The 26,104-nt window shown below is 29.0% G+C and overlaps 5 protein-coding genes across 38 annotated transcripts in view; 1 reads left to right on the forward strand and 4 right to left on the reverse strand.

Annotated features, from left to right (window-relative positions):
- LOC139815425 (non-structural maintenance of chromosomes element 3 homolog) overlaps nt 1-26,104 on the forward strand; it is a 233,773-nt gene that overhangs the window by 188,508 nt on the left and 19,161 nt on the right. The gene's annotated exons all lie outside the window — the stretch shown is intronic.
- On the reverse strand, nt 164-3,371 carry LOC139815184 (uncharacterized). 3 transcript variants are annotated; one of them, XM_071781900.1, is made up of 9 exons: nt 2,819-3,370; nt 2,308-2,427; nt 2,069-2,186; nt 1,418-1,676; nt 1,169-1,285; nt 1,008-1,098; nt 729-874; nt 434-566; nt 164-332 (listed from the first exon to the last, which is right to left on the reverse strand). In XM_071781900.1, exons 1-9 carry the CDS (start codon nt 2,960-2,962, stop codon nt 282-284), a joined length of 1,179 nt encoding a protein of 392 aa, XP_071638001.1. In that variant the 5' UTR covers nt 2,963-3,370; the 3' UTR covers nt 164-281. The 3 variants fall into 3 exon arrangements, with proteins under 3 accessions (XP_071638001.1, XP_071637991.1, XP_071638010.1); XM_071781890.1 differs by having other exon boundaries at nt 1,418-1,679; nt 2,819-3,368; XM_071781909.1 differs by lacking the exon at nt 2,308-2,427 and having other exon boundaries at nt 1,418-1,679; nt 2,819-3,371.
- LOC139814632 (uncharacterized) lies at nt 4,522-11,603 on the reverse strand. 8 transcript variants are annotated; one of them, XM_071781088.1, is made up of 10 exons: nt 10,052-11,603; nt 8,123-8,290; nt 6,628-6,747; nt 6,294-6,411; nt 5,904-5,994; nt 5,640-5,756; nt 5,477-5,567; nt 5,065-5,210; nt 4,727-4,859; nt 4,522-4,630 (listed from the first exon to the last, which is right to left on the reverse strand). In XM_071781088.1, the coding sequence occupies exons 1-10, from the start codon at nt 10,196-10,198 to the stop codon at nt 4,580-4,582; spliced, it is 1,182 nt and encodes a 393-aa protein (XP_071637189.1). In that variant the 5' UTR covers nt 10,199-11,603; the 3' UTR covers nt 4,522-4,579. The 8 variants fall into 8 exon arrangements, with proteins under 8 accessions (XP_071637189.1, XP_071637161.1, XP_071637152.1 ...); XM_071781060.1 differs by having other exon boundaries at nt 4,727-4,793; nt 5,904-6,165; XM_071781051.1 differs by having other exon boundaries at nt 5,904-6,165.
- LOC139814854 (uncharacterized) lies at nt 11,739-15,750 on the reverse strand. Of its 3 annotated transcripts, none has more exons than XM_071781356.1 (9): nt 15,027-15,750; nt 14,818-14,934; nt 14,569-14,686; nt 13,886-14,144; nt 13,603-13,719; nt 13,447-13,537; nt 12,743-12,888; nt 12,110-12,242; nt 11,739-12,037 (listed from the first exon to the last, which is right to left on the reverse strand). In XM_071781356.1, the coding sequence occupies exons 1-9, from the start codon at nt 15,168-15,170 to the stop codon at nt 11,987-11,989; spliced, it is 1,176 nt and encodes a 391-aa protein (XP_071637457.1). In that variant the 5' UTR covers nt 15,171-15,750; the 3' UTR covers nt 11,739-11,986. The 3 variants fall into 3 exon arrangements, with proteins under 3 accessions (XP_071637457.1, XP_071637449.1, XP_071637466.1); XM_071781348.1 differs by having other exon boundaries at nt 13,603-13,785; XM_071781365.1 differs by lacking the exon at nt 15,027-15,750 and having other exon boundaries at nt 13,603-13,785; nt 14,804-14,922.
- LOC139815300 (uncharacterized) lies at nt 17,499-25,986 on the reverse strand. 11 transcript variants are annotated; one of them, XM_071782165.1, is made up of 11 exons: nt 21,539-21,748; nt 21,411-21,454; nt 20,051-20,900; nt 19,638-19,760; nt 19,415-19,532; nt 18,802-18,892; nt 18,564-18,677; nt 18,399-18,489; nt 18,042-18,187; nt 17,705-17,837; nt 17,499-17,568 (listed from the first exon to the last, which is right to left on the reverse strand). In XM_071782165.1, exons 3-11 carry the CDS (start codon nt 20,195-20,197, stop codon nt 17,518-17,520), a joined length of 1,014 nt encoding a protein of 337 aa, XP_071638266.1. In that variant the 5' UTR covers nt 20,198-20,900; nt 21,411-21,454; nt 21,539-21,748; the 3' UTR covers nt 17,499-17,517. The 11 variants fall into 11 exon arrangements, 5 of the variants coding, with proteins under 5 accessions (XP_071638266.1, XP_071638250.1, XP_071638229.1 ...); XM_071782149.1 differs by having other exon boundaries at nt 18,802-19,051; XM_071782128.1 differs by having other exon boundaries at nt 18,802-19,054.

A 26,104-nucleotide genomic window follows, 5' to 3' on the forward strand; every position in this document is an offset into this window, starting at 1 on the left:
ATTTATTTCGAAGTACTGTTCAACTCATGCGTGTTGGTATAGATATCACGCACGGAAAATAAAAACCAAACTTGAAAAAGACACATAAAATAATTATAATGTATTTTTATATATCAAGTATTATCATATGCAATGTTCAATGTCGATAAATTAAATATGTATGTTGGATCAAAGCATTTTATTTCTTTGCGTCTTTTTTAATACTAAAACTTTCTACATGTGTGTGAGATACTGCTTCTTAAAATTTATTTCTCCCTGTTTATATCTGATTTAGTCATACGTCATACCATAGATAACATGACAGTAAAGTAAGATACTGAAGCCTTTACCAACTGGAACCAAAGTCAACCTTTTTTGTTCTATTCGTTTATAATATACTATATTTGAATACATATATTTAAACAATTAAAGGTATCTTATTGTATCTTATTACCGTAGCAAAGCATTGGATGGATGAAACCAATATTCCACCGACAATTATAGTAAAATCTTTGGCGCCTTTTAGCAACAAAAAGAGTATCATTCTTTGAATATGCAAGGGAGCTACATACCATTGAACGCTGTACCTACGAAATTATAGGGTCAGAATCATTGATTTGAAAGAAAGACGGGAAGATTTTTATGACTAATTTATGACTCATTTGATAGTCATAGTAATAGTACTACTTTACTTTTAACACAGACATCCACAAAGTAAACTATCGATATCTCGCAAAAAAGTCTCTTACGCAGTAATGAATACGTGATTATTGTGATCTATGATATTCTGTCCACAAAAGTTGCATATAAACAAATAAAATATATTAATAAATACAAAACTAATAGGGAAGAAAGCTTCCTCAATAGCTTCTTTCGAGGATACAACCTGAAAAATCTACAAAATACAAGATTGCAATTAATTATCTACGTTTTAGCAATCCTCATTTTACTATAGTTTTATTTCTTTAACAAGAATTAGAATTATCGTTTGTTCAAAAATAGATTTGAAAATAAAATCCAAAACTTACCCGAAGAAAATTGAAACATAAGGAAATGATAAAGATCACCGTTAAACTCAAGAACATTGTTTCAAATCTAGTTACTAAATATTTGGATAATCTTTAAAAACATAAAAATATTAGTGCATATATTATGTGCATATATCTATGTATGAATGCGTATATCTAACCTCATTGCTTCCCGATGAATATCTACAGCGCACATTAAGTTTCCGGATTTGGAAATTCTATTTTTTAGGCTAATATCTTGTGAAATATTGATCTTCACTGCACGTTCGATACGATAACTATAAATAATTATACAATTTTTTAATAGGACATTTTTTTGAAAGGTAAACTTTATCTATACCTTCGTCCAATAGCAATAGTTCTATTCATAACTCGAATGTTTGTGGCTATTTTATATATTCATTTCATACCTAGAAATTTTGAACATTCCAAAAATAAGCTGAAGATATCCAAGAAGCATTGTTCCTGTTGCTATTGTTGCAGCCGATCCAATGCAAAATGCTACGTTTGTATGTAATAGGATTAAAAAAAAATATTTTTCTTGATCGACAAAATATTCCGTTACGAATTGCATTCGACGTGGTTGAGATATATTTACTGATAAAGCAACGTCAAACATATTCACCAAACATTGAACGATAATAGTAAAAGATATTCCGCAAACCGCAGCTGCTAAAAAGCGTAATTGTTATTTAAATTTTTGCTATTTGGTTTTTCAAAATTGTTTTATGTGTGTCATGTATCATAAACATGTATTTTAAAATATAACACATCTTTTACCATGACTATAATCAATTTCTACGGCACAATTGGTAGCTATGTATTTAATAGCTATTTACACATTTTATTTGTCTTATAGACATTTACTACTAATTGTTTTAAATACGTATAATAAATACTTTTTACAAACTTTTTAAACTACACATATGTATAATTTAAATATGCAAAGAAGTTATGAGAACAAGCATAACTTTGTAATATTAAAACTCATTTTCTTCCACTAATATTTTAACAATGTAGATGTATAGAAAACGTAATCGCATAAAAAAATATTGCTTTACCCGTAAGTACAGCTGTGTAACGTTTCGCATTGTAGCCATATTTTTTTATGATCGCAATTTCTCTTTCATCCTTTAATTCGTCATATATATGTTGAAGTTCCATCAGTAAGTTTTTTACCTATTATTTCAGCAACATATTCTTATATTGTCTTTGTATACATCAAAATATATTTTGCATATAAATATTTATTTGGTTGTAAAGCTTCATTTTACGGCTATGCCATATATTCGCAACTTACGGTTTTGATGTTAATACAGAACGAATTGTAGTGTATCAAGTAAACAGTAAAGAAAGATGCGGAAGACACAACCTTGGTAACGAGATCAAGAGTACATCTTAAAGTTATAAGTGACGTTAGCTGCACACAATGAACAATTTTATTTAATTTTATTTATAAATATAACTCTAAGTATGTACTCTAAGCAATTACAATGTATTTAATATAAAAAGTTGGACTGAACAGTATAGATTGAAATCAATTGCGCTGCAAATCTTCTCTTCTTATACATTTCTTGTTTTAAATCACGTCATTTTAACACGATTGAGTGCATTAACTTTTAATTTAATACGATTAAACATGTTAAATAACGTAATTTAACACATAAAAAAACATGTAAGAAAAACTTCAATCAAATGTTATTTCTAGACGTGTTATTTTTATGCGTGTAAAAATAACACACTTGGATTTGTAATGCGTTGAGATCAATTGATATTATGAGTACAATGAGTACAATATATTGTTCTCTTACCTGAAATATAATACTCGTTGTCAGAATACTGGAGAGGAAAATGAACTGAAATCGAGTGAGTTTGGATTGTTGATGAGGCCACAAACCGATAGCTAGCAATAGGATTTTATTGAGACCGAAATACTGAACTTCCAGACGGATCATCTCCCTATGCGCTCCGAAACATTACTGCGAAGACGTCGACGACCGACGGTGTGCTCATCCCCTCCTTTTTTCACTAATCGGTTAAATTATTCTATATCGTTTTTCTTTTACGTAAATTTCAACGTAAATTCCGTAATTGACTGTAATGCACAGTTGAGCAAGTCCACCGTGAGATCGGAACACGTTCGATTCAGCAAAATTCTGAGTAAGATGCATACCATTCTTTATAACATAATTTATGTGATCGATTTGTTATTTAAAGTAATTCGACGCATGTGTCTTTCCCATGAAAAACTGAACTATATCTAGAAAAGCTACGCAGGCGCATTTCCTCCTTTTCAGTTTTAAAACTTCATTCAAGTACGAGCATTCGTGAAACACACTTCGTCTTCGAAAGAAATATCTTTTAACCCGTTTATCTCTTAACCTTTAAATGACTCTAACCCTTTTGATGCCGACCTTATCTAGTAAAGCTCATAATTTAAAAGTAATTTAAATATTGATGTGCTATATCTAGTGCTAAATAATATTATTTACTATAATATTATTATATAATAATGGCTATACTATTATCTTTTTTTATTTCTTATGTCATTGACTACCGGAAGATTTAAATTTAAATATTTTAATTATATTATATTATTTATATATAGAAGAAAAATCCAACGTGTCGATAGCAAATTACAGATTAAAAAATCTTTAAAGCAATGTAAAAAAAAAATTGAAACTATGTGATTATATATATTTGAAGTATAGAGTATGCACAGTACTTAATATTCATTTGAATACATTACAACGTACTATATCTGACGTACTAATATCTTTATTTAAATATCTTAATATATTACGACTATCTTATAATAACAAAATTTCTAGCTAAACTATACGTTCAAAAAATTAATCTCTTCATTCTCTAAATATGAATATCGTCGTTTTTTGACTAACAATAAGTGTATCCTTATCAATAAATACAATTGTATCCTTATTAAGAACACAAAAGTTGTTCAAGCATATTTAGCACTTAAACATTACGCTTTTACATTATTAACGCTTTTACATTACGTTTTATTTCTGTTTGCGCACTCAAAAGTATCATATATGTAAGATCAAAAGTTTATTTGTAAGAAAAATGTCTGTCTCCTCATCCTTAGAAACCATTAAACGTTTCAAGTTGTTGTTGTTGAAGGTAATATAATTCTCTTTTCTTTCTCTATCAAAGTGTAGAAATAGGTTTATTTTTTCGTGCTTTTTATAATTCTACGAATGTATCACCAAAAAATTCAATCTTAATGTTGCAAAAATATTAATGCTGATAATAATTATTTGTCTAAAAGTAATGTCCATAAATATATCTCTAACAGAGAGAATTAAATTTAAAAAAACAATGCAACGTTAATTCAATTTCTAACGCGACGTCTTTGATTAAATAATTTTATGTGTGATATTTTACATCTTTGTTGCATTTGAAATGTTTCACGTTTTATAAACAATACTTTTAATTAATACTCAACATTATAAATATCTTAATTTTACAAAATATGAAATTAAAATATCAGGAATTTTTAATTTATTATATATATATTTATTCTTATTTAATTAGATTTTATTTTTTGCTTATTACTGTACAGAATACATAACGGTAAAGTAAGATACCGAAGCCTTCACCAGCTATAAAGAATAATATTGTTGAGTATGTGTTCATTTATATTACGTTTACATCAAATACATATATTTCAACACATGCATGACACATTATTTTCTTACCGTCGCAAAACATTCTAACGATCCAATAAACAATCCACCGACACCCAAAGTAAAGTTTTTGGCGTTTCTTTGCAACAGAAAAAGTATAATTTTTTGAATGTGTAAAGGAGCTAGATACCATTGAATGCTGTATCTATGAAGTCCCAATCCAATAAATTTAAAAAATCGATAATGAAAAAGAAAAGAAAATACATAAATAGTATTCCGCACATTTTGTTTAATTTATACGTATATAACGTGCTAGTGTTTATTTTGAAATTATAAAATATATATTTATAAAATGTGCATATAAATATACATATTGTATATAATAATATCTCATTGAAAAAATCTCTTACGCAGTAATGAATACGTGATCAGTGTGATTTATAACATCTTGCCCGATATAGTTGGAAATAAACATGTATAAAATACAGGATATTACGGATATAGCGGGAAATAAAAATTCGTTGATGTTATCTTCAGATTCCCTAATCTGAAAAATCTAATACACAAGTTTCGTGGACATACTCAATTATTTATTGTGGTAGCAAATTGCTTCATTCTATTAAATATGCTATATATAAATTATACAAATAATGAAATAAACTAAATTGTTCAAATAATAAAAATTACGATTAATGTTTGTAAAAGATAATTTTTATTTTTAATTTTTTATCAAAAAAAAAACATTCTTTTTTTAACACTAAATTGTAAATTATAAAATATCATCGTTCAAATATTTTTTTAGAAAACTATTGTAAGACTTACTCGGAAAAGATTGAGGCTCAAAGAAATCACTCCAACTCCTATTAAGCAAAACAGCATTATCTCAAATTTAGATACCAACAACTCAGATAATCTTCAAACATAAATAAATATTGTATAATTCTTGATGTATAATTTTTATGTAGATATAATTTTATATACTAACTTCATAGCTTGCCGATGAATATCAATGGCACTTATTATTTCTTTAAATATCAAATTCTCATTTTTTAAAGTCATATTTTGCAGCATATTGATCTTCATTACGCGTTTAATACGATAACTATAAAGAATGCATTTATCAAAAATAACCTCATCTCTTTTGCTTTCTAAAGGTAAATTTTATCTTTAGATTTATCCAAAATAATTATACAATTTTGTTTACAATTTTGAATTTTTTAACCTTCTCTATAGTCTTCTCGTTCGATACCTTGAGATCCTAAACATTCCGCAAGTATGTTGGAGATATGCTATAAGCATCGTTCCTATCGCTATCATCGCGGTACATCCTATGCAAAAAGCTGCACATATATGCAACACGATTAAATAAAAATATTTTTCTGGATCGATAAAATATTCCGTTGTAATAAGCAAATGACGAGATTCAGTTACGTTTCTCGATAAAACGACGTCGTAGATACTTGACCAAAATTGGGCAACAATAAGAGCAAATACGCTACAAATGGCAACTACTACAAACAGTTATAAAAGAATTCTCATGTAAAAACAAATTTCTGCATGTAAAACTATTCAAATTGCTTTTTATATTATGCGTGTGACATAGAAAGTATTGTAATGTAAAATTAAAAATTTGTCTTACTAATGAGTGTAATCGTGTACCATTTGCCGTTGTCACTATACTTTTCTATAATAATGTTTTCATATTTATCTCTTAGACCATTGTATGTATATTGAAGTTGCGTCAGTAAATCTTTCATCTATCAGTTCAACAATTTATTACACTAACTTAAGATATCTCAAAAAGAATGGCCAATTATTAAAATATATATTTTTTTGAAATATAAACATATATACAAACATATATAAAATTAAAAATTAAAAGTGAGTGTATACCTATACATATGTATATGTATATAGTATACAGGCATTACGCACAAACGAAGTGAAAATATCTGTTATAATAGCCAACTTACGTTTTCAATATTAACAGCAAATGCGATGTATTTTATTAGAAATAAAATAAAGAAAAGTGTAGTAGAAAAAACCTTAATGGCAAGGTCGGAAGTATATTTAACAGTCAAAAATGAAGTAAACTAAAAACAATAAATTTATTAAAATACTAATATATTAAGACTAATATCATTTCTTTGGATATTCAGTAATTCAGTTACGTATTACACTTTTTACTACACAACTTTTAAACATAATGTTTTTATTAATATCTTCATATGTAATAAATGAAAAATTTTGCACTTAAATAATTATAATATATAGATTATAATATAGATAATATGTAATAATTATTAAACAGATATAAAATTATTTTCTTCGTCAGTGAAAATTAACAAGAGTGATTATTTGACCAAACTGACGTTTAATATCGTAGTGTTACATTAATTCATTCGACGTTTCGACACTAGTTTTGTGTCCTTATCAAGAGTTTACTAAAACAACGAAGTCATGTTACATAAAAAATATATCACACAAGGAACAAAGAACGTAGAAAGGGAAATAAATACCTGTCCCATATTAAAGATTAGCCGCACATGAATTTTTTTTGCAGTTGTAACACTGTCAAATTTCAATGTGAAGGATCCGCGATCCATCCTTAATTAATCGTGCGATGTAGCACCGAAACAATACATAACCGGAGCAGAGACGTGCGAGAAACATCGTTTCGAGTCGGAGGACGGAGTCTAACTAATTTGTAAATCAAAAATAATATATTCAAATCGACAACAATTGGCAAAAAATATACATAAACTTCACAACGTTTTAACCCAGGCTTCGAGTCCTTATCAAGTGATCTAACAAAACAAAATAAAGCATGGGGTCGAATAACATCGTGAATAGTTAAAATATAAAATATGAAAAATATAACAGAAAATTATTTTTTTTTTAATTTGTAAATACCGAATACGCGATTGGGTCACCGGAAGAATCCTTCTTTTCCGGTGACCCAATCGCGTATTCGGTATTTATAAATTAGTTAGACTCCGTCCTCCAACTCGGAACGACGTTTCTCGCACGTCTCTGTTCTGGTTATGTATTGTTTCGGTGCTACATCGCACGATTAATTAAGGATGGATCGCGGATCCTTTACATTGAAATTTGACAAAGTGTTAAAACTGCAAAAAAAATTTATGTGCGGTTAATCTTTAATATGGGACAAGTATTTATTTCCCTTTCTACGTTCTTTGTTCCTTATGCGATATATTTTTTACGTAACATGACTTCGTTGTTTTAGTAAACTCTTGATAAGGACACAAAACTAGTGTCGAAACGTCGAATGAATTAATGTAACACTACGATATTAAACGTCAGTTTGGTCAAATAATCACTCTAATTATTAAACAAATAAATTATAATATATAAATTACGTGTTAGTAAAAGATCACTAGAAATATCAATTAGTTACAACTTATCTTATACTTTATATATAGTAATAATATTAAAATATTACCTTACTTGAAACAAAATAGCGCTTGTCAAAATACTGAGGAAAAAGATGAAGTGAAGACGGACGAGTTTTGATTGTTTATAGGGCCACAAACCCATAACGAGCAGAAGAATCCTGTTAAGACTGAAATATTGGGTCTCAATGCAGATCATATCTCTATGAACTCCAGAACATAACTGCGAAGAGAAAGAATATCTTTATTCCTTCCTTTTAGTATTTATTGATTAGGTATCCCTTCTCTTTTCTGGCGTAAATTTTAGTGCAATTTTCTTTTTCATTCGTATATGCAGCACATAATACTGTCGTGAGATCGGAACACTCGCATTTTAAATTTCTCAGAGTAAGGTCTATGATTAAGCGATCGATGTAATTGCGTAGAAAAATGGGTGTTTTCTTTATTGTAAAAACAATAATAGAACGCTCTTGAAAGAATGACATGCGCAGAAACCGTAGGAGATCCGCGCAAGCGTATTCAGCACTTTCCGATATTTTAATCTTCTCGCTTCATTCACATTTGTGCTGTCATAAGATACGCGTTTCATCTTTAGGAAAACGTTCATTCTTTCACTACCACTTCAAGAACATTTCAAGTTGTCGTTGAAGATAATAAGATTCTTCTCTCAAAGAGTAGAAACATATTTCTGTTTAATAAGAGAAATAGGATCGTAACGATATACAATCAATTAGAATCAAAAGCCATGATAGAATGATTACAATGAAAAGCCATATAGACATATATGTATACAGAAACTAATATAAGGCTGTCAAAGACCTAAGCTTGGATCGCATGGCTTTTGATTCTAATTGATTATATTCCTGTTTTTACTCCTATTTTAATTATTTTCTGTAATACATATTTCTATATGTAATACATCACAAAAAATTGAAATTTGACGTTTGAAGATACCAATATTAAAATTTCTCATTTATGTAGTAGTAAACTTTCCTGTGGCAATATATATATCTATATATATAAAATAGAATGTCTGTATGTCTGTATGTCTGTATGTCTGTTCTTTATACACTCTTAAACTATTCGACCGAATTTTTAACAAAAGTATATAAAATAGGGGTAAAATTTTCCGGGGAATGTCATGATGTGTATAGTTTTTCGTTACCGATTTTTTTGGAAGCTAGTACCAAAATTTTTTTAATTTTTCGGGAATTTATTGACCGAATTTTAAAGAATTGTATATGAAGTAGGGGTAGAATTTTACGGGGAGCGCTATGATGTGTATAGTTTTTGTTACCGATTTTTTTGGAAACCGGTTTTTTTAATTTTTCCAATTTTTCGGGGCATAATTGATTGAATCTCAAAAAATTATACATGAAGTAGGGGTAGAATTTCCCAGGGAATGCTATAAAGTGTACTATTTTTTGTTACCGATTTTTTTTGGGAACCGGTTCCGAATGATCAAATCTCAAAGAATTGTACATACAAAGTAGGGGTAGAATTTCCCGGGGAGTGCTATAAAGTACATAATTTTTCGTTACCGATCTTTTTGGGAATCGGTATCAGAAGTTTTTCGAATTTTTCGGGAAATAATTGATCGAATTTTAAAGAATTGTATATAAAACAGGGGTAGAATTTCCCGGGAAGTGCTATAAACTGTATAGTTTTTCGTTACCAATCTTTTTGGGAACCGGTATCTTTTTGGAAATCGGTTACGAAATTTTTTTAATTTTTTAGGAAATAATTGAGTAAATCTCAAATTGTATACAACAGAATTGAACTTCAGTCGATAAAAAAGTAATATTTTTCAATTTATAGCATTTGAGAGAGAGAAAGACTATTTGCGTGTCTTATTACATGTGTCCTCCGGGTCGAAGCCCGGGTAACCAGCTAGTATATATATATATATATATATATATATATATATATATATATATATATTTTGATGCATAATATATAATAATATATAAGAAAAGATTCTTACCGTGGCGAAACACTCTAATAATCCAATAAATAGTTCATCCACAGCCAAAGTAAAATTTTTGGCGCCTCTTTGCACTAGAAAAAGTATTAATTTTTGTACATGTAACGAAACCATATACCATTGAACATCGTATCTATCCCATGTCATTATTTAAATTGCTAGTTGTATTGTAGAAATGTCTACTTGAATAAAAAGACAAATATATCATAAATTATCAACTTACATTGTCGATATTAACAGCGAACGCGATGTATTTTTTTATTATAAAAATAATTTTAAAAAGTATGATACAAAAACAACCTTAAGGGGTTACACCACTGTAGAAGTCTAAAATAAAGCGTTTTTTTGCGATTTTTTTTTATGGAAGGAAAAGTAAGAGTATAATAATATTCAAGGATGTAATTAATCATGTTTTTAAGTGTTCAAAAAAAAAATATTTATTCAATAATAGTACAAAATGGCGACGCTGCAGCCATTTTCGCGAGGCATGTCGCGCTCTGCGGCACGCAGTATGACTGACGCAATTTTGAATCTAAAAAAAAACAAAAAATTTTCTCTTAATCTACATGAGTTTAGCTAGAGAAATACGTAGGGGATTTTGAAAATATTAATTTTTGTGTGATTGGCGAGCATTTGAAGTAAACAGTTCAATATTTGACAAAAAAAAGGGGCAGTCATTTGTTAATAAATAATGTTAGAATTAACTTATCGAAAATCTCGTACGTATTTCTCTTCGAAATGTTATTTTAAAGATATGGTCAAAATGGAGTGAATAAAATGAAAATTGTTGGACTTATACTGCGTGCCGCGGAGTAGTGCTATAGCGCCTCGTGCGACGTCATTTTGTATTTTTTTAACAAATAAAAAATTTTTTTTACATACTTTAATATATGTCTAATAAAGCCTAAAAGTTCTTTTAACCATATATTTTATTCTTTTCTAAAAATAAAATACCAAAGAAAATGGGCAGCTACAGTGGTGTAACCCCTTAATGATAAGGTCGGAAGTACATTTTGAACTTACAAGTGCTGTAAACTGCAAACAATAACGTAGAATTTCTAAATTACTAATTGCAGTTTGTGCAGATAATAATAATATAGAAAATATTTTATAGTCGTAACTAAACAATTATAATATAAATTATATCGTGTACACTAAACTTTTGACATGCCCCTATATAAGAAAAAATTAAGGCACGGCAAATATCCGGCGGGGGCAAGAATACGCAACCGTCAATAATGTTCAACAGAACCTATAGCGCCGCCTCAATCTATTGTAACGCTTTAATCATAAATCATAAGCAATCGTGGTCGTAAGGAAAGAAGCTATCGTAAATGTGTGGTGTGTATATATAAAATCGTAATGCGTTATAAAGTTGTGTTGCACAACAGCAAATGGCGAAACAGAATGTCAGGGGCCAAATAAAGCTGTTACGACGAGCGCGGAACGCTACGATTAACATTATAATATGTAGATGGATCACTAAGAAGACGTTGCCGGACATGGGTTACTTAACAAAAATTGTTCAATTTACCAAGATCTAATACCCTTTTAAATTTGTCGCAAATGTCCGAAAACACTCTGTATATAATCATTGATACTCAATGAAATATATAAGATTAGTATTTAATGTTTAATTAAAATTGCGCAATAAAATATCATGTTTGGAAGCAAAGTAGAATAAATATATATTTTTTTTTTGTTTTTATTTACAGTAGAGTGGAAACAAAATCTATGATTTCAATGCACCAAAGATACCTGATGTACTATAATATCTTGATTTGAATAATTTTTACCTTCTATTATCTTTCATAACAGTTTTTTATAAATATCTAAACTGCATTTTCAAAAAATTTGTATTTTCTAAATATGAATATGTTGCTTCTTGATTAATTACGCTCTCACCATGCTGTTACCGAATTCACACTTGCTTCATCATCGTGTAGAATATATAACAGTAAAGTAAGATACCGAAGATTTAACCAGCTGTAATTAAGAACGTTTCTTTTCATAACAATTATTTCTAAAATGGTTTTGAGATATTCTATATCATCTTACCGTGGCAAAACATTCTATAGATGCACTAAATAATCCACCAACATTCAAAGTAAACTCCTTGGTTACTCTTTGTAATAGAAATAGTATCATTCTTTGTATATGTAACGGGGCTCTATACCACTGAACGTTATACCTATAAATTTGTACATAGATAACGAATTGCTAATTGATTTAAAAAATTTATTACTTTTAGCATGTACTCGAATTTTGTTCTACAACTATATTCTAAATCTGATATTCATTCTTAATCCGTTGTGGTCACATGAGGTCCAGTGGACCCCAGGCTTTTTTTTAAGTATACTATTTTGAGAGTAAAACGCAAGAAGTTTTTTTGCTCTATCTCAAAAAATTTTGATAAATATTTTTGTGAAAAAAGTCAAATTTCTCGAAAAAAAAATTTTTTCTCGCGTTTTTTCAACATAAAAAAATTTTTTAAATTATTGGATTATAAAGAGGAAGTCACATAAACTAAATTCCAGTTCAAGGTTTGAGTCGATACATCAAAAAGAACGCAAATGGCAACTGTTGTGGGGTCCATTGGACCCCGTGTGACCACTACGTTATTTTTAGGAAGTGTGACCACAACGGGTTAAAGAGCAAACGTTTATATCTATCTCATGAAATGTTTCTTACGCAGTAAAAAGGACATCATTATTGTGATCTATTATATCCTGCCCAATATAGTTGGCTATAAACATATATATAATACTGACAGATACACATAGCAGCGGGAAAAAAAATTCCTCGACATTATTTTCAGATGAAGCAATCTGAAAAATCTAATATACAAATTTTATGGAAATTGTCGATCTTTTTTATATATACTTCTTAATACTATCTATTAATACTATTAATCTATAAATAATACGCAGTGTAAACTTCGTTTTTTTTTATAAAGCTATTTTCTTAAAACTAAGGATAAAAATATATTATATAGAATTGGAAAATTGCTTTGCAGTTTGCTTTGATTAATGAGAAATAGCACAAGAGGGGTATAAAATATAATACAAAGACTGTCTAAAGAATATGTAGATTAGCGATATTATTTGAAAAATATCAGAAAACTTATGTTATTGTTATATCTTCAACACTGAATTTTATAATACAATATGCATCTTCTCTACTCGTGATTTTTATTTTAATGATATGTAGTATATGTACAGTTAGGTATCTAAAGTTTTGGGGATTCGTCATTTCTAATTTATTTATATAATAATTGTTATTGAAGGTTTATAACTCTGGCATCAGTTTGTCGATTCTTGCTATACGTACTGAATAGTACATATTAATATATATAATTACCGAACGTACATCATAACACAAAATAGAAAACATACTTGAAATAGATTTAGAGTTAAGCAAGCCACGCCACACACTATTAAACAAAACATCATTATCTCGAATGTGGACAGCAAGTGTTTGGACAATCTTCAAAAACAAAAATATATTACCAAACATATTAAATGTATATATTTATGGACGTGAATACAAACTTCATAGCTTGTCGGTGAATGTCGACAGCACAAATTATGCCCTCAGTCATTAAGATTTTATTTTTCAGCGTAATATTTTGTCGAATGTTGATATTTATTGCATGCTTGATACGATAGCTGTAAATGTTTGTGTCATAATTATACAGCAACACACTGAATGACAGTTTTTCAGCTAAAACCACACTTTTACACAATTATTTTTTAACACATTATGTTGTTTAATGATAACAAATTTTGGTTACAATTCAAATTATTGTAATCGTTCCTACGTCTATTTTCGTACCAAGCAATTCTAAACATTCCACAGATACACTGCATCAATGTAATGAGCATTGTTCCTATTGCTAATATCGAAGCCCACCCGACGCAAATTACTGCACTGAAGTGCAGCAGAATCAAATAGAAATACTTTTCCTGATCGATAAAATATTCCATCATAATTGGCAGATGACGTAATTGAGATACGTTTTTCGGTAAAACGACAAGAGTATTCAACCAATATTGGCTGGTAATAATGACAAATGCGGTGCTAACAGCAAATACTAAAAAATATCAAAAAAAAACATTTTTGTCGTTAAAATTTTTACCGTATATGCTTATCAAGATCTATAGTGTTTAATACGCGCACATACATATATAAAATTTATATTGTTATATATAAAATTATATATAAAATTTTATATTATTTTGTTAACTCATTTATAATTGATTTCTATTTAGAACTACTTTATTATTTCTATTAATTTGTACATACAATTGCAATTCACATTATGCAATTTGTACAATATGTCACTAATGTGTTACTAATCATTGTAAACGCATATATACGGCAAATACTTTAGTAGATTTGTGTAATATAAAAGTATGGAAAAATATATCATAATTTGTCGAAATCGACTTTGAAGTATTCATATCTTATCGTTAAATAATAATTTTAAGCATAGATCTAGAAGTATATTGTTTTACTTGTAAGTATAATTGTATAACGTCTTGCACTGCAACTATATTCTTCTATGATAGCAACTTCGTTTTTATCTTTTAATTGACTACATATATGTTGAAATTGCATCAGTAAATCTTTTACCTGTTATTCCAATAATTTTATATATTGTCTCTGTATAAAACTATGTATGATAATAGTTTCTAATATATAATAATAATTCAATAGACATCACAAATGATTATACTGCGGAACACATACTCTTATAAACTTACAGCTTCGATGTTAATACAGAATGAGTTGTATTTTATTAAGGAAACAATAAATAAAGATGCGGAAGATAGAACCCTGACGAGATTTGACGTACATTTTGATGTCATTAGCGTTGTTAACTACCGGTAATAATTTTATTTATAATTATGAACTATTTCATAGTGAAGCGGTAACTTCATATAATATTATTAGTTATATACTCTATTCTTACCTGAAATATAACACCCGCTGTCAAAATAGTAGAGAAGCAAATAAACTGCAATCGTGTCAATTTAGATTGTTGATAGGGCCACAAACCGATCACAAGCAATAGAATTCTATTGAAGCTAAAATACTGAATTTCTAAAGGAATCATTCCTTTGCAACGTCCGGCATGCGACTGATTACGAAAAAATCGACGAGTACGATTATCCCTTCTTCTTTTCTATTGATCGACTAAATATTCTCTCTTATATGTAAATTTTAGCGTGAATGCCATAATTTGCATAATGTAAGGCTATACAAATTGCCATCGTAGGATCAGAAACTTATTCATATTTTAACAGCGTTTTTTGCAATAAGAATTACGATAATTATGATTACGGTATCGATCTGCCATCATGGAAACTTGAACAAATATCTTCTTTTAATAAAAAAAAAAAAAAGATGGTTATGAGAGAACAAAAGTCACGCAAGCGCATATCCTCTTTATCACTGCAATAACTTCATTCCCGTATGTACTCTCGCAAGATACGTTTTGTCTTTGAATCGAATATCCTCCAACCTTGACTTCTTCAGTACCGATCTTAATTAATACTATTCATGTCATTTTTAAACATAGTGATTAGATCAATGATAATATCTTTATATGCTATAAAATATTATTATAATTATAGATATTTTTAATTGATAAACAGCGTACGATTGACACACACACACACACACACAGTTGAGCAGGTATTAAATATCATGTTACCTATCAAATAATATTATTTTATACCAGACATGTTCTCCCTTTTAATTATCTTTAATTTTTTTATATCTAAAATATTTGAACCTTGTTATTTATATAGACATTAAAATATATTATTAAAATATATTAATATTAAAATATAACAATAATTTATTACTTATCAAGGTAATGTCCAATTCGTGCACTAAGAAAAAAATGTTCTGGATTTTAGTAAACATTAGTTTGCATACAATTGTGACTCCATTTATTAAAATAAAGAAAATTTTTCTTTTTATTAGTATATTTTTTTTCCTAGTGAATACACATATACTAATAAAAAGGAAAATTTTCTTCATTTTAGTAAATAGAGTCACAGTTGTATGCAAACTAATATTTATTAAAATCCAGAAGATTTTTTCTCAGTGTGCTAATAACATCATATACGGGAAAAGTCTATCGAATATATTTGAACTGATATCTATATCTAATATATATATATATATAATTCAATGTTCCGACTGACTCATCAATGCCCAGCCCAAACCCTTAAACCTAGAAACATGAAATTCGAGGAATATATTCCTTCCATGACATAAGCACCCACTAAGAAGGGATTTTTAGAAATTCGAGCCCTAACAGGGTGAAAAAGGGTAAAACGTGTTTTCACGGATTTCTCAATATCTTTTAGGCCCGATGAGATATCGACTTGGTTTTTGCTTACAAAAGTTACTCGTACAAGTGCTTAAAAAGATAATTCAAGATTTTGCCCTAATCAATCCCTAAAGGGGCAAATCTAAATTCGGAGGTGAATTATAAAATCCTTCGCATACCGTAGCGAAGCACGGGTGTATCAAGCTAGTTGCATATAAAATAACTTAGACAGCATGTATGTCGAAAAAACGTCATAAAGATATCTTTAAGATGTCTTTTAGACACGTATGTCTAAAAGATGTCTTTACGACGTCTTTTAGACATGTGTACTGTCTGAGAATTAAATTTCTTTGTCCATACTTGATGTGCATACAATACGTACAATATATAATCCTAATGCATTTGCAAATAATTGACGTCTTATGCGTTAAAATATTTAAATATTAAACGTTTTCGATTTTCTTTAGTAGCGAAACTTCGCACAAGCTAAATTACATAGTCAAAAATAAAATTTTGAGTAAATATTTAAATTATTAATCCCACCTCCAATGTTTTTGATCTTAACATATATTGTTAGTTATATATCCTTGAGCAATGTTCAAAAGATTTTTGCCGGCAGTCATTGTTTATTAAAAAGTTATTAATAAAAAAGTTACAATTAGAGTAGGATTGGGTTAGATTAGATTTTTTGGAGATGGAAGTACACTGTAAGCACCGGACGGTGTGGGATAAACCTTATTTCGCGTGGAAAGTTGGAAACCCATGTGGGACCATACAATGATAAACTACATTTCGCATCCGAATCAAGGTCTCGATATGTTTTTCAATATCATGGCTTACTTCTATAAACTGACACGTGAATAATATTTGTAGAAATTACTTAATAAATTTAGCTGCTGCAACTTTTTTTGTTAGTAACTTTTTAATAAATAATGATCGCCGACTAAAGCTTCTTGTGAGTTTATGTTTTATGTTCTGGATCACATATGTGAAGACATCGTGGATAACACCAGTAATCTGCATATTTACCGAATTTTCTGTTTTCTAAATATAAAATGCTAATTTATCTTCTTCAAAAATACAGTTTTTTCATGTGCTTACTTGATTTATATTTGTCTCGTCACTGTGTAGATAATATAACAGTAAAGTAAGATACCGATGCTTTCACCAACTGCAATCAAAAACATTATTATTGTTACACTTGTTTTTAATATACTATCTAATATAGTCTAAAAAAAAGCACTACTCTCTAAATCTGAATCAGTGAATAGTCACTGATTCAGATTTAGAGAGTACATGATTCTTACCATGGCAAAGCACTCTAAAGATGGAGTAAACAATCCACCGACATTCATAGTAAAAATTTTAGCGCCTTTCAACAATAAGAAGAGTATGATTCTCTGGATGTGTAAAGGAGTTACGTACCATTCTACTCTGTATCTATTATAAAAATTATAAGGACGAGAATAGAAAATTTAAGAGAAAAGTAGAAAGATTTACGAATATTGTTCATCATTTTACATTAATAATTACAATACTTGTGAAGTATTAACTTCTTTACTTTCTTTACTTGTTTACTTTAGATAGCAAACTGTAAAATAAATCTTTTTGTAATTATACATATATCGTGAGAAAGCTTCTTACACAGTATCAAAAACGTAATTATTGTGATCCGTCATATTTTGTCCAAGAGAATTCGATATAAAAAGATATAGAATATTACTAGCTGCAAACATCATAGGCCATAAAGCTTTTTTAGTAGCTTGCTCGGATAACACAATCTGAAAGATCTGAAATACAAATCTCACGACTGCAATCAATTTTTTACACCATAATTGTTCTTAATATCGATTTATATAAAATTGCTACGCAAGTTTGATTAATAAGAAGTATCAATAAAATTTTCTCATGTAGCATAAATTTCTCAAGTTAATGTTATGAAATGTCTAATACCTGTTCAAGAAATAAAATAAATATAAGAATAAAATCTCTGAAACTTACATGGGCAAAGTTGAAACATAATGAAATTACAAATATATGTGCTAAACAGAAGAACATTATCTCAAATTTGGATATAAAGTATTTGGATAATCTTTAAAAATAAGAATTTGTTGTTACTACGTATATTACATGTATATACTATTATACATACTTATGGATACTAACCTTATGACTTGTCGATGAAGATCTATAGCGCTAATTAAATCTTCAGATTTTAAAATTTTGTTTTTTAATGTAATATTTTGCTGAATGATTTTCACTGCGCGTTCAATACGATAACTGTAAATAATATGGTTTTTTAATAACGTATTTCTTTGTTTGCGCAACGTAAATTCTACACATTTTTTCAACACAGTTTTGTCTGCAACTTAAATTTTCCTGGCATTTTACGTTTATTTTATACCTGGATATTTGAAACATTCCACAGAAAAATTTAAAAAATGCAATACCCATTGCTCCTGTTGCTATCATCGCAGTTCCACCTATACTGAATGCTATATTAATATGTAGTAGAATTAAAAAGAAATATTTTTCCTGATCAACAAAATATTCCGTTACAAATTGCATGCAATGTGATCGAGTTACATTCGTTGATAGAACATCATCAGACAAAGTCCAAAATTGAATAAAATTAAGAGATGCGCAGATACCAGCTACTAAAAAATATTAGAAAATAATTTAATATTTGAATTTCTATTGTATAACGTAGAACTTTCAAATTAGCATGTCTACATAAGTTACAAAATATTAATATTTTTTAACTTTCATCAATATTTATTGCGCAATTGATATAGCTATTCATAATTTCATTGAATGTAGACATAGAAACACGTTTATTACTATACATATATGTATAATTATCACATAAATACATCAAAAGTATGTACGTATACAAAAAATAAATTCAAATGGTTATACTACAGTATATCCAAAGATATATAAAGAATTTATGGTAATCTATCATAGTCAATTTCTTTGACTAAAATTTTGATAAATTATATGTATTATTATCTTACCTATAAGTGCAACCGTATAACATTTCGAGATGTAGCCATATTTTTCTATAATAGCGATTTCGTTTTTATCTCTTAATTCGTTACATACGTGCTGAAGTTGTATCAACAATTCTTTTACCTGTTATTTCAGTAACTTATATGCCACCTTTGTATATATAACACTTTTTTTTCTTGGAAATATTTTTTAACATAAAAGTTTTACAGTTACCACTAATGAACTTACAGTTTCAATATTAACACGAAATGCGAGATATATTATTATAAAAACAGTTAAAAAAGATGTAGGAGAGAGAACTGCGACGACGAGATCTGAAGTATATTTTAATGCTGTTATAAATGTTGTCAACTGTAATTATATTTGTTTATAAATTACATAAACATATATAATTATAAATAATTATACTAGATAATATAAATTGATATAAATTACCCAAGTAGCACAGCAAGTCACAATAAAGTCAAAATGATGTCAAAATGACTGCAAAATGACGATTTTTTATCATTTTACCATCATTTTGACGTCATTTTGATTTTATTGTGACTTGCTGTGCTACTTGGGTATTATTTGTTAGTGAAGAATTGTTATGTGTTAATTCATCGTACAATAATGTTATTGTGTGTTACGTTGCTTCTTACCTGAAATATAATACACGTCATCAAAATAGTAAAGAAAAGATTAAATTGAAATTGAGTGAGTCTGGATTGTTGATATGGCCACAAGCCAATAGCGAGTAGTAAGATTCTATTGAGACCTATTAAAAATTGAGTCTCTATACGGATCATCACTTAGCTGAGTCCAGGACACGAATGATTGTCGAAGCAATCGACGAGAGTACGCTCCCCTCCTTTGCCTATTGTGATCGATCAAACATTCTATGAAGGTTTCTCTTCTGGCATAAATTTTAACGCATTATGTAATTTCGTTTAACGATGTCCTCTCTAAACTTTTTTTTTCTTTTTATTAAAAGAAGATATTCGCTGAAGTTGATGTCGGATGTAAAATCGCGCTACTTATACAAATGACAAAAATGCGACTATGCTATTCTTATTTTAGAACTTCTTATTTTAACGTAGGAACGATACATAATACCGTGAGATCATAACACTCGCAATTTGACAAATTTCTTAATGAGAGATATACCTTTGCACTATATCGATTTTACGCGAAGAGAAATTTAACAGTCATTTTTCTCTCATAAAAAGTAAACCACTTGTGAAAGAAATTCTAAAATAAGAATAGCATAGTCGCATTTTTGTCATTTGTATAAGTAGCGCGATTTTACATCCGACATCAACTTCAGCGAATATCTTCTTTTAATAAAAAGAAAAAAAAGTTTAGAGAGGACAAAAGTCACGCAAGCGCATATCCCCTTTTTCGCCGCAATAACTTCATTCTCGTATGCGCTCTCGCAAGATACGTTTCGTCTTTAAATTGAATATCTTCCAATTTTGGCTTCTTCAGTATCGATCTTAATTAATACAATTCCTGTCATTTTTAAACACGGTGATTAGATCAATAATAATATCTTTATATGTCACACATAAAATATTATTATAATTATAAATATTTTTAATTGATAAACAGCGTATGATTGACACACGCACACAGTTGAGTAGGTATTAGATATATTATTATCAAAGTGTCGTAATAATATTATTTTATGTCACACGTGCATGGAAAGTGGCCCATTACGCACGCGACGCGTGCGTGATAGGCCACTTTCCACGCACTTGCAACATAAAATAGGGTATGCAACACGTGCGTGAAGTTGAAAATTCCCGGGTGCGGTGACCGCACTCGCCTTCGGCTCGTGCGTCAACTCCGCACCCGTGAATTTTCATCTTCCAGCACTTGTTGCACAAATAACTATTATACTAGATATATTTTCTTTTCTTTTATCTTTAACTTTTTTAATATGTATTTACTTAATACTAAAATATTTGAACCTTATTATTTACATAAACATATTAAAACATATTAGTAATAACTAATTACTTATCAAGGCAATGTCCTATTCGTGTTAATAACATTCTATATACCTACAGGAAAAATCTGTTTAATATATTTGAACTAATTTTACACATAAAATAACTAAATCACTTATTAATATTTGATGTACGTACAATATCTAATCCTAATGCGTTTGCGGAAATTTGACGTCTCTAATGTGTTAGATTATTCGAATATTGAATATTTTCGATTTTCGTCAATTAGCAAAACTTCAAGCTAAATTATATAATCAAAAACAGAACTTTCTATTTTTTTTTTAATATAAAAAATGCTGTTTTATCTTTTTTAAATATTTCTGTCTCATGGGTTTACTTAATTTATTTTTGTCTTGTCACTGTGTAGATAGTACAACAGTAAAGTAAGATACTGATGCTTTCACCAACTGCGATCAAAAACATTATTATTGCTATATTTATTTTTAATATACTATCTATACTAAAAAAAAGCACTAATACATAATTTGTATCTTACCATGGCAAAGCACTCTAAAGATGGAGTAAAAAATCCGATATTCAAAGTATAATTTTTGGCGCCTTTTAGCAACAAGAAGAGTATGATTCTCTGGATGTGTAAAGGAGTTACGTACCATTCTACTCTGTATCTATGAAAATATATGATTATAAGGACGAGAATTGATAATTTGAGAGAAAAGCAGGAAGGTTTACGAACAATTTTCATTATTTTAATTGTTATAATATTTATAACGTTTAGTACTTATTTACTTTTAATACAGGTAAAATGGACTTTCTTGTAATTATATTTTGAGAAAAGGCTCCTTACACAGTATCAAATACGCAATTATTGTAATCTGTCAAATTTTGCCCAAGATAATTTGATATAAACAAATATAAGATATTAATAGATGCACATAGTATAGGCAGTATAATTTTCGTAGCAGCTTGTTTGGTCAACACAATCTGAAAAATCTGAAATACAAATCTTACGACTGCAATCAATTTTTTGTATTTTAATTATCCTTTAACTGTCATTTTACGATACGCGAGTTTTAATAAAAGTCAATAATTTTTCAAGTATATATGTAATAAAATATCTAATGCCTGTTTAAAAATAAATATAAGAATAAAATCCGAAACTTACTCGAACAAAGTTGAAACACAATGCAATTACAAACACATATGCTAAACAGAAGAACATTATCACAAATTTGGACACGAACTGTTTAGATAATCTTCAAAAATAAGAATTTGTTACTGCATATATAACACGTATATATCATTATATGGATACTAACTGTATGGCTTGCCGATGAATATCTACAGCGCTAATTAAGTCCTCAGATCTTAAAGTTTTGTTTTTCAACGTAATATTTTGCAGAATGTTGATTTTCACTGCGCGTTCAATACGATAACTGTAAATAAGGTGATTTTTTAATAAGGTATTTTATTGTTTTCGCGTACTCTTTCATATTTGTTCAGTTTCATTCACAACTTAAATTTTTGTCACCATTTCAGATTTGTTTTATACCTGGAGATTTTAAACATTCCACAAATAAATTTAAAGTATGCAATAAACATTGTTCCTGTTGCTATCATCGCAGTGAAGCCTATACATACTGCTGTGTTTGTATGTAGCAGAATTAAAAAGAAATATTTTTCCTGATCTACAAAATATTCCGTTACGAGTTGCATGCGACGTGGTCGAGTTACGTTCGTCGATGGAACATCATCAGACAAAGTCAAAAGTTGAATTATAATACTAACTGTGCATATACCAGTTACTAAAAAATATTAGAAGACAATTGATATTCAAATTTCTGTTATGTAATGTAAAACTTTCAAATTATTTCATATATAGTATATCTACGAGGGATAGTCTTAAAAATAAGTTTCGCGTATGTATAGTTCTGAAGCCGGTAGGCTTGTGAAGTAAAATATACCAGGTGCTGATACTGGCATCCTTCTTCTTGCAGTATGTAATAATGTTAAACCTTGATCGTGCAAGCATGCTTTTCGCGAGCGCAGTAGTAATCCGAAGTGACCGAGTGCCTTAATTTAATAAAATTAATCGAATGACCAAACGCCTTGATCACCCCCCCCCCCTACAGTAAAAGTCGCGATCTTGCACCCAGCGACTTTCACTTCTTCCGAGTTTTGAAGAAGGTTTTGGGAGGGCAGCGTTTCACCAACAACAAAGATGTGAAACAAGCGATTCGAAACTTCATTCGTATACTTTTACGAAAGAGGGTTTTTCAACCTTGTGAAGCGATATAATAAGTGTATTTTAATGTCGCTTATGTTGAAAAGTAATATAAAAATGTATCTCCTACAATTAATAATGTATTAGATACAGAATAAAAATTTTTGTTGAATACAGACTCGCAAAACTTATTTTCGAACTACCCTACACATTACAAAATATTAATATTTTTTAGTTAAACTATCATATTCAGTATTTATTGCGCAATCGATAGCTATTCGTAATTTTATTAGAAACACGTTTGCTACTATAAATATATGTATAATCATTACATAAATACATCAAAAGTATATGCCACAAATAAATTTAAATAGTATATTATATATGCAAAGATTGTATAAAGAACTTATAGTAGGGTAGACCGGGGACAAAAGTAACAGGGTACAGTTGTAACATCGTGAATATTTCTTAAACTATAAGGCCCAGTTTCACAAGTGTCGGTTAACTTTTAATCTTAGATTAACACATTCTTCGTCTCTTTCTAAGGGGAACGTTAGAAGGAGACTAAGAGTGAGTTAATCTAAGATAAAAAGTTAACCGACAATTGTGAAAGGTACGTGTGTATGACCGCGAGGCGAGATCCGCTAGATAGAGCGGCATTTGTTCCTTAGTTCATTGCCGCCCCTCGCGAAACGTGCACGTGCGCAGGAGAAGAAGTTACTTTTTCCTTCCTGAAGTAAGTTTTCTTACGTGCATAAAATCTGAAATATTTTTCTTTCTTTATGCCGAAGGTATAAAGTTTTATTTTTATATGTTTTAGTGATTATTTATATTGATGATTTGCATAATACGATTGACTTTCATCTAGATATTTATGTAAAAAATTTACTTCGAATCATAAAATATCATTAGGGGACAATTGTAACATCAATGCCTGGGGACAGTTGTAGCTTTACAATTGTCCCCGTTGCTCGGGGACAACTTCAACTTAACCTAACCCTTTAAAAATATATGATTATAAATAGTCTTTCAGTTGAGAAAACAGTATTATTAGTTTTTGTTTGCTATAATGTAAAAATACTGATATTGTCATGTAACAAATTATCTTATCATTAAAGTTGCATTTCTTATAGAAAATTCGTAAGATTGATTAATTAAACCTACTAAATAACCATTATTTTGTTTATAGATGATGTGGTACAATCGTTCCCCTCTGCTGTTACAATTGTCCCCGGAGTTGGGACGGTTGTAACAGTATTCCTCATATTCTTTAAACAATAATAAATTTTTTCCTAGTTACATTACTGAATTCAGCACAAGAAAATTTTGTAGTCAAATAAATTCTACATCTAAAGGTACAAGTCTTTTTTACGTAGATATTATATTTTAACTGTTATAAAATCTTAAACTCACAATGTTACTTTTGTCCCCGGTTTACTCTACTAGTTTAGAAGTGGAATCTGTCAAATTCGATTTTTTTTTTAAATAAAATCTTGATAACTTATGTGTTAATTAGGAAAACATAATTATATGTAAAAATATAAAAATATTATCTTACCCGTAAGTGCAACCGTATAACATTTCGCAATATAGCCATATTTTTCTATAATAACGATTTCGTTTTTATCTCTTAATTCGTTACATACGTGCTGAAGTTGTATCAACAACTTCTTTACCTGTAATTTCAGTAACTTTATATGCTATCTTTGTATACTTTTATTTTTGTATACATATATCAATATATTGAGAAATATTTTTTTAATAATAAAAATTTAACAGATATCCCAAACTATGAACTTACAACTTTGATATTAACACGAAATGAGTAATATATTATCATACAAATAATAAAAAAAGATACGGAAGACAGAACCATGGCGATGAAATCTGAAGTATATTTTAATGTTGTTATAAATGTTGTCAACTGTAATTATATTTATTTATAAATTACATAAATATATATAATTATAAATAATTATACTATAGATAATATAGAGTGATATAAATTATTATTTGTGAAGGATTGTTATGTATTAATTCATCGTACAATAATGTGTGTTATTGTGTGTTATATTGCTTCTTACTTGAAATATAATACTCGTCATCAAAATAGCAAAGAGAAGATTAAATTGAAATTGAGTGAGTCTGGATTGTTGATATGGCCACAAGCCAATAGCGAGCAGTAAGATTCTATTGAGACCTATTAAATATTGAGTCTCTATACGGATCATCACTTAGCTGAGTTCAGGACACGAATGATTGTCGAAGCAATCGACGAGAGTACGCTTATCCCCTCCTTTGCCTATTGTGATCGTCAGACATTCTATGAATTTCCCTTTTCTGGCATAAATTTTAGCGCATTATGTAATTTCGTTTAACGTAGGAACGATACGTAATACCGTGAGATCATAACACTCGCAATTTGACAAATTTCTTAATGAGAGGTATACCTTTACACTATATCGATTTTCCGGGAAGAGTTTAACAGTCATTTTTCTCTCATAAAAAGTAAGGCACTTGTG

This window comes from Temnothorax longispinosus, chromosome 1 (genome assembly GCF_030848805.1).
Source record: "Temnothorax longispinosus isolate EJ_2023e chromosome 1, Tlon_JGU_v1, whole genome shotgun sequence".
Classification (NCBI taxonomy): domain Eukaryota; kingdom Metazoa; phylum Arthropoda; class Insecta; order Hymenoptera; family Formicidae; genus Temnothorax; species Temnothorax longispinosus.

Excerpts from the sequence above, each read along its gene's own strand:
- LOC139814632 (XM_071781051.1), bottom strand. The coding sequence starts at position 10,198 with ATGACATGGGATAGATACGATGTTCAATGGTATATGGTTTCGTTACAT. Across the intron at positions 5,757-5,903 it reads GGAATGTTTAGGATCTCAAG|TTATCGTATTAAACGCGTAA; the intron begins GTATCGAACGAG and ends CATTCTTTATAG. Across the intron at positions 4,860-5,064 it reads GATCACGTATTCATTACTGC|ATACAGCATTCAATGGTATC; the intron begins GTAAGAGATTTT and ends GGGACTTCATAG.
- LOC139815300 (XM_071782128.1), bottom strand. The coding sequence starts at position 20,197 with ATGATCCGTATAGAGACTCAATTTTTAATAGGTCTCAATAGAATCTTA. Across the intron at positions 18,490-18,563 it reads CTTCATCGACAAGTCATAAG|ATTATCCAAATACTTTATAT; the intron begins GTTAGTATCCAT and ends TTATTTTTAAAG. Across the intron at positions 17,569-17,704 it reads CTTTAGAGTGCTTTGCCATG|TTGGTGAAAGCATCGGTATC; the intron begins GTAAGAATCATG and ends TTTTGATTGCAG.
- LOC139815184 (XM_071781890.1), bottom strand. The coding sequence starts at position 2,962 with ATGATCCGTCTGGAAGTTCAGTATTTCGGTCTCAATAAAATCCTATTG. Across the intron at positions 1,680-2,068 it reads TTACACAGCTGTACTTACGG|CAGCTGCGGTTTGCGGAATA; the intron begins GTAAAGCAATAT and ends TACGCTTTTTAG. Across the intron at positions 1,099-1,168 it reads ATTCATCGGGAAGCAATGAG|ATTATCCAAATATTTAGTAA; the intron begins GTTAGATATACG and ends ATGTTTTTAAAG.
- LOC139814854 (XM_071781348.1), bottom strand. The coding sequence starts at position 15,170 with ATGATTCCTTTAGAAATTCAGTATTTTAGCTTCAATAGAATTCTATTG. Across the intron at positions 13,538-13,602 it reads ATTCACCGACAAGCTATGAA|ATTGTCCAAACACTTGCTGT; the intron begins GTTTGTATTCAC and ends TTGTTTTTGAAG. Across the intron at positions 12,038-12,109 it reads CTATAGAATGTTTTGCCACG|CTGGTTAAATCTTCGGTATC; the intron begins GTAAGATGATAT and ends TCTTAATTACAG.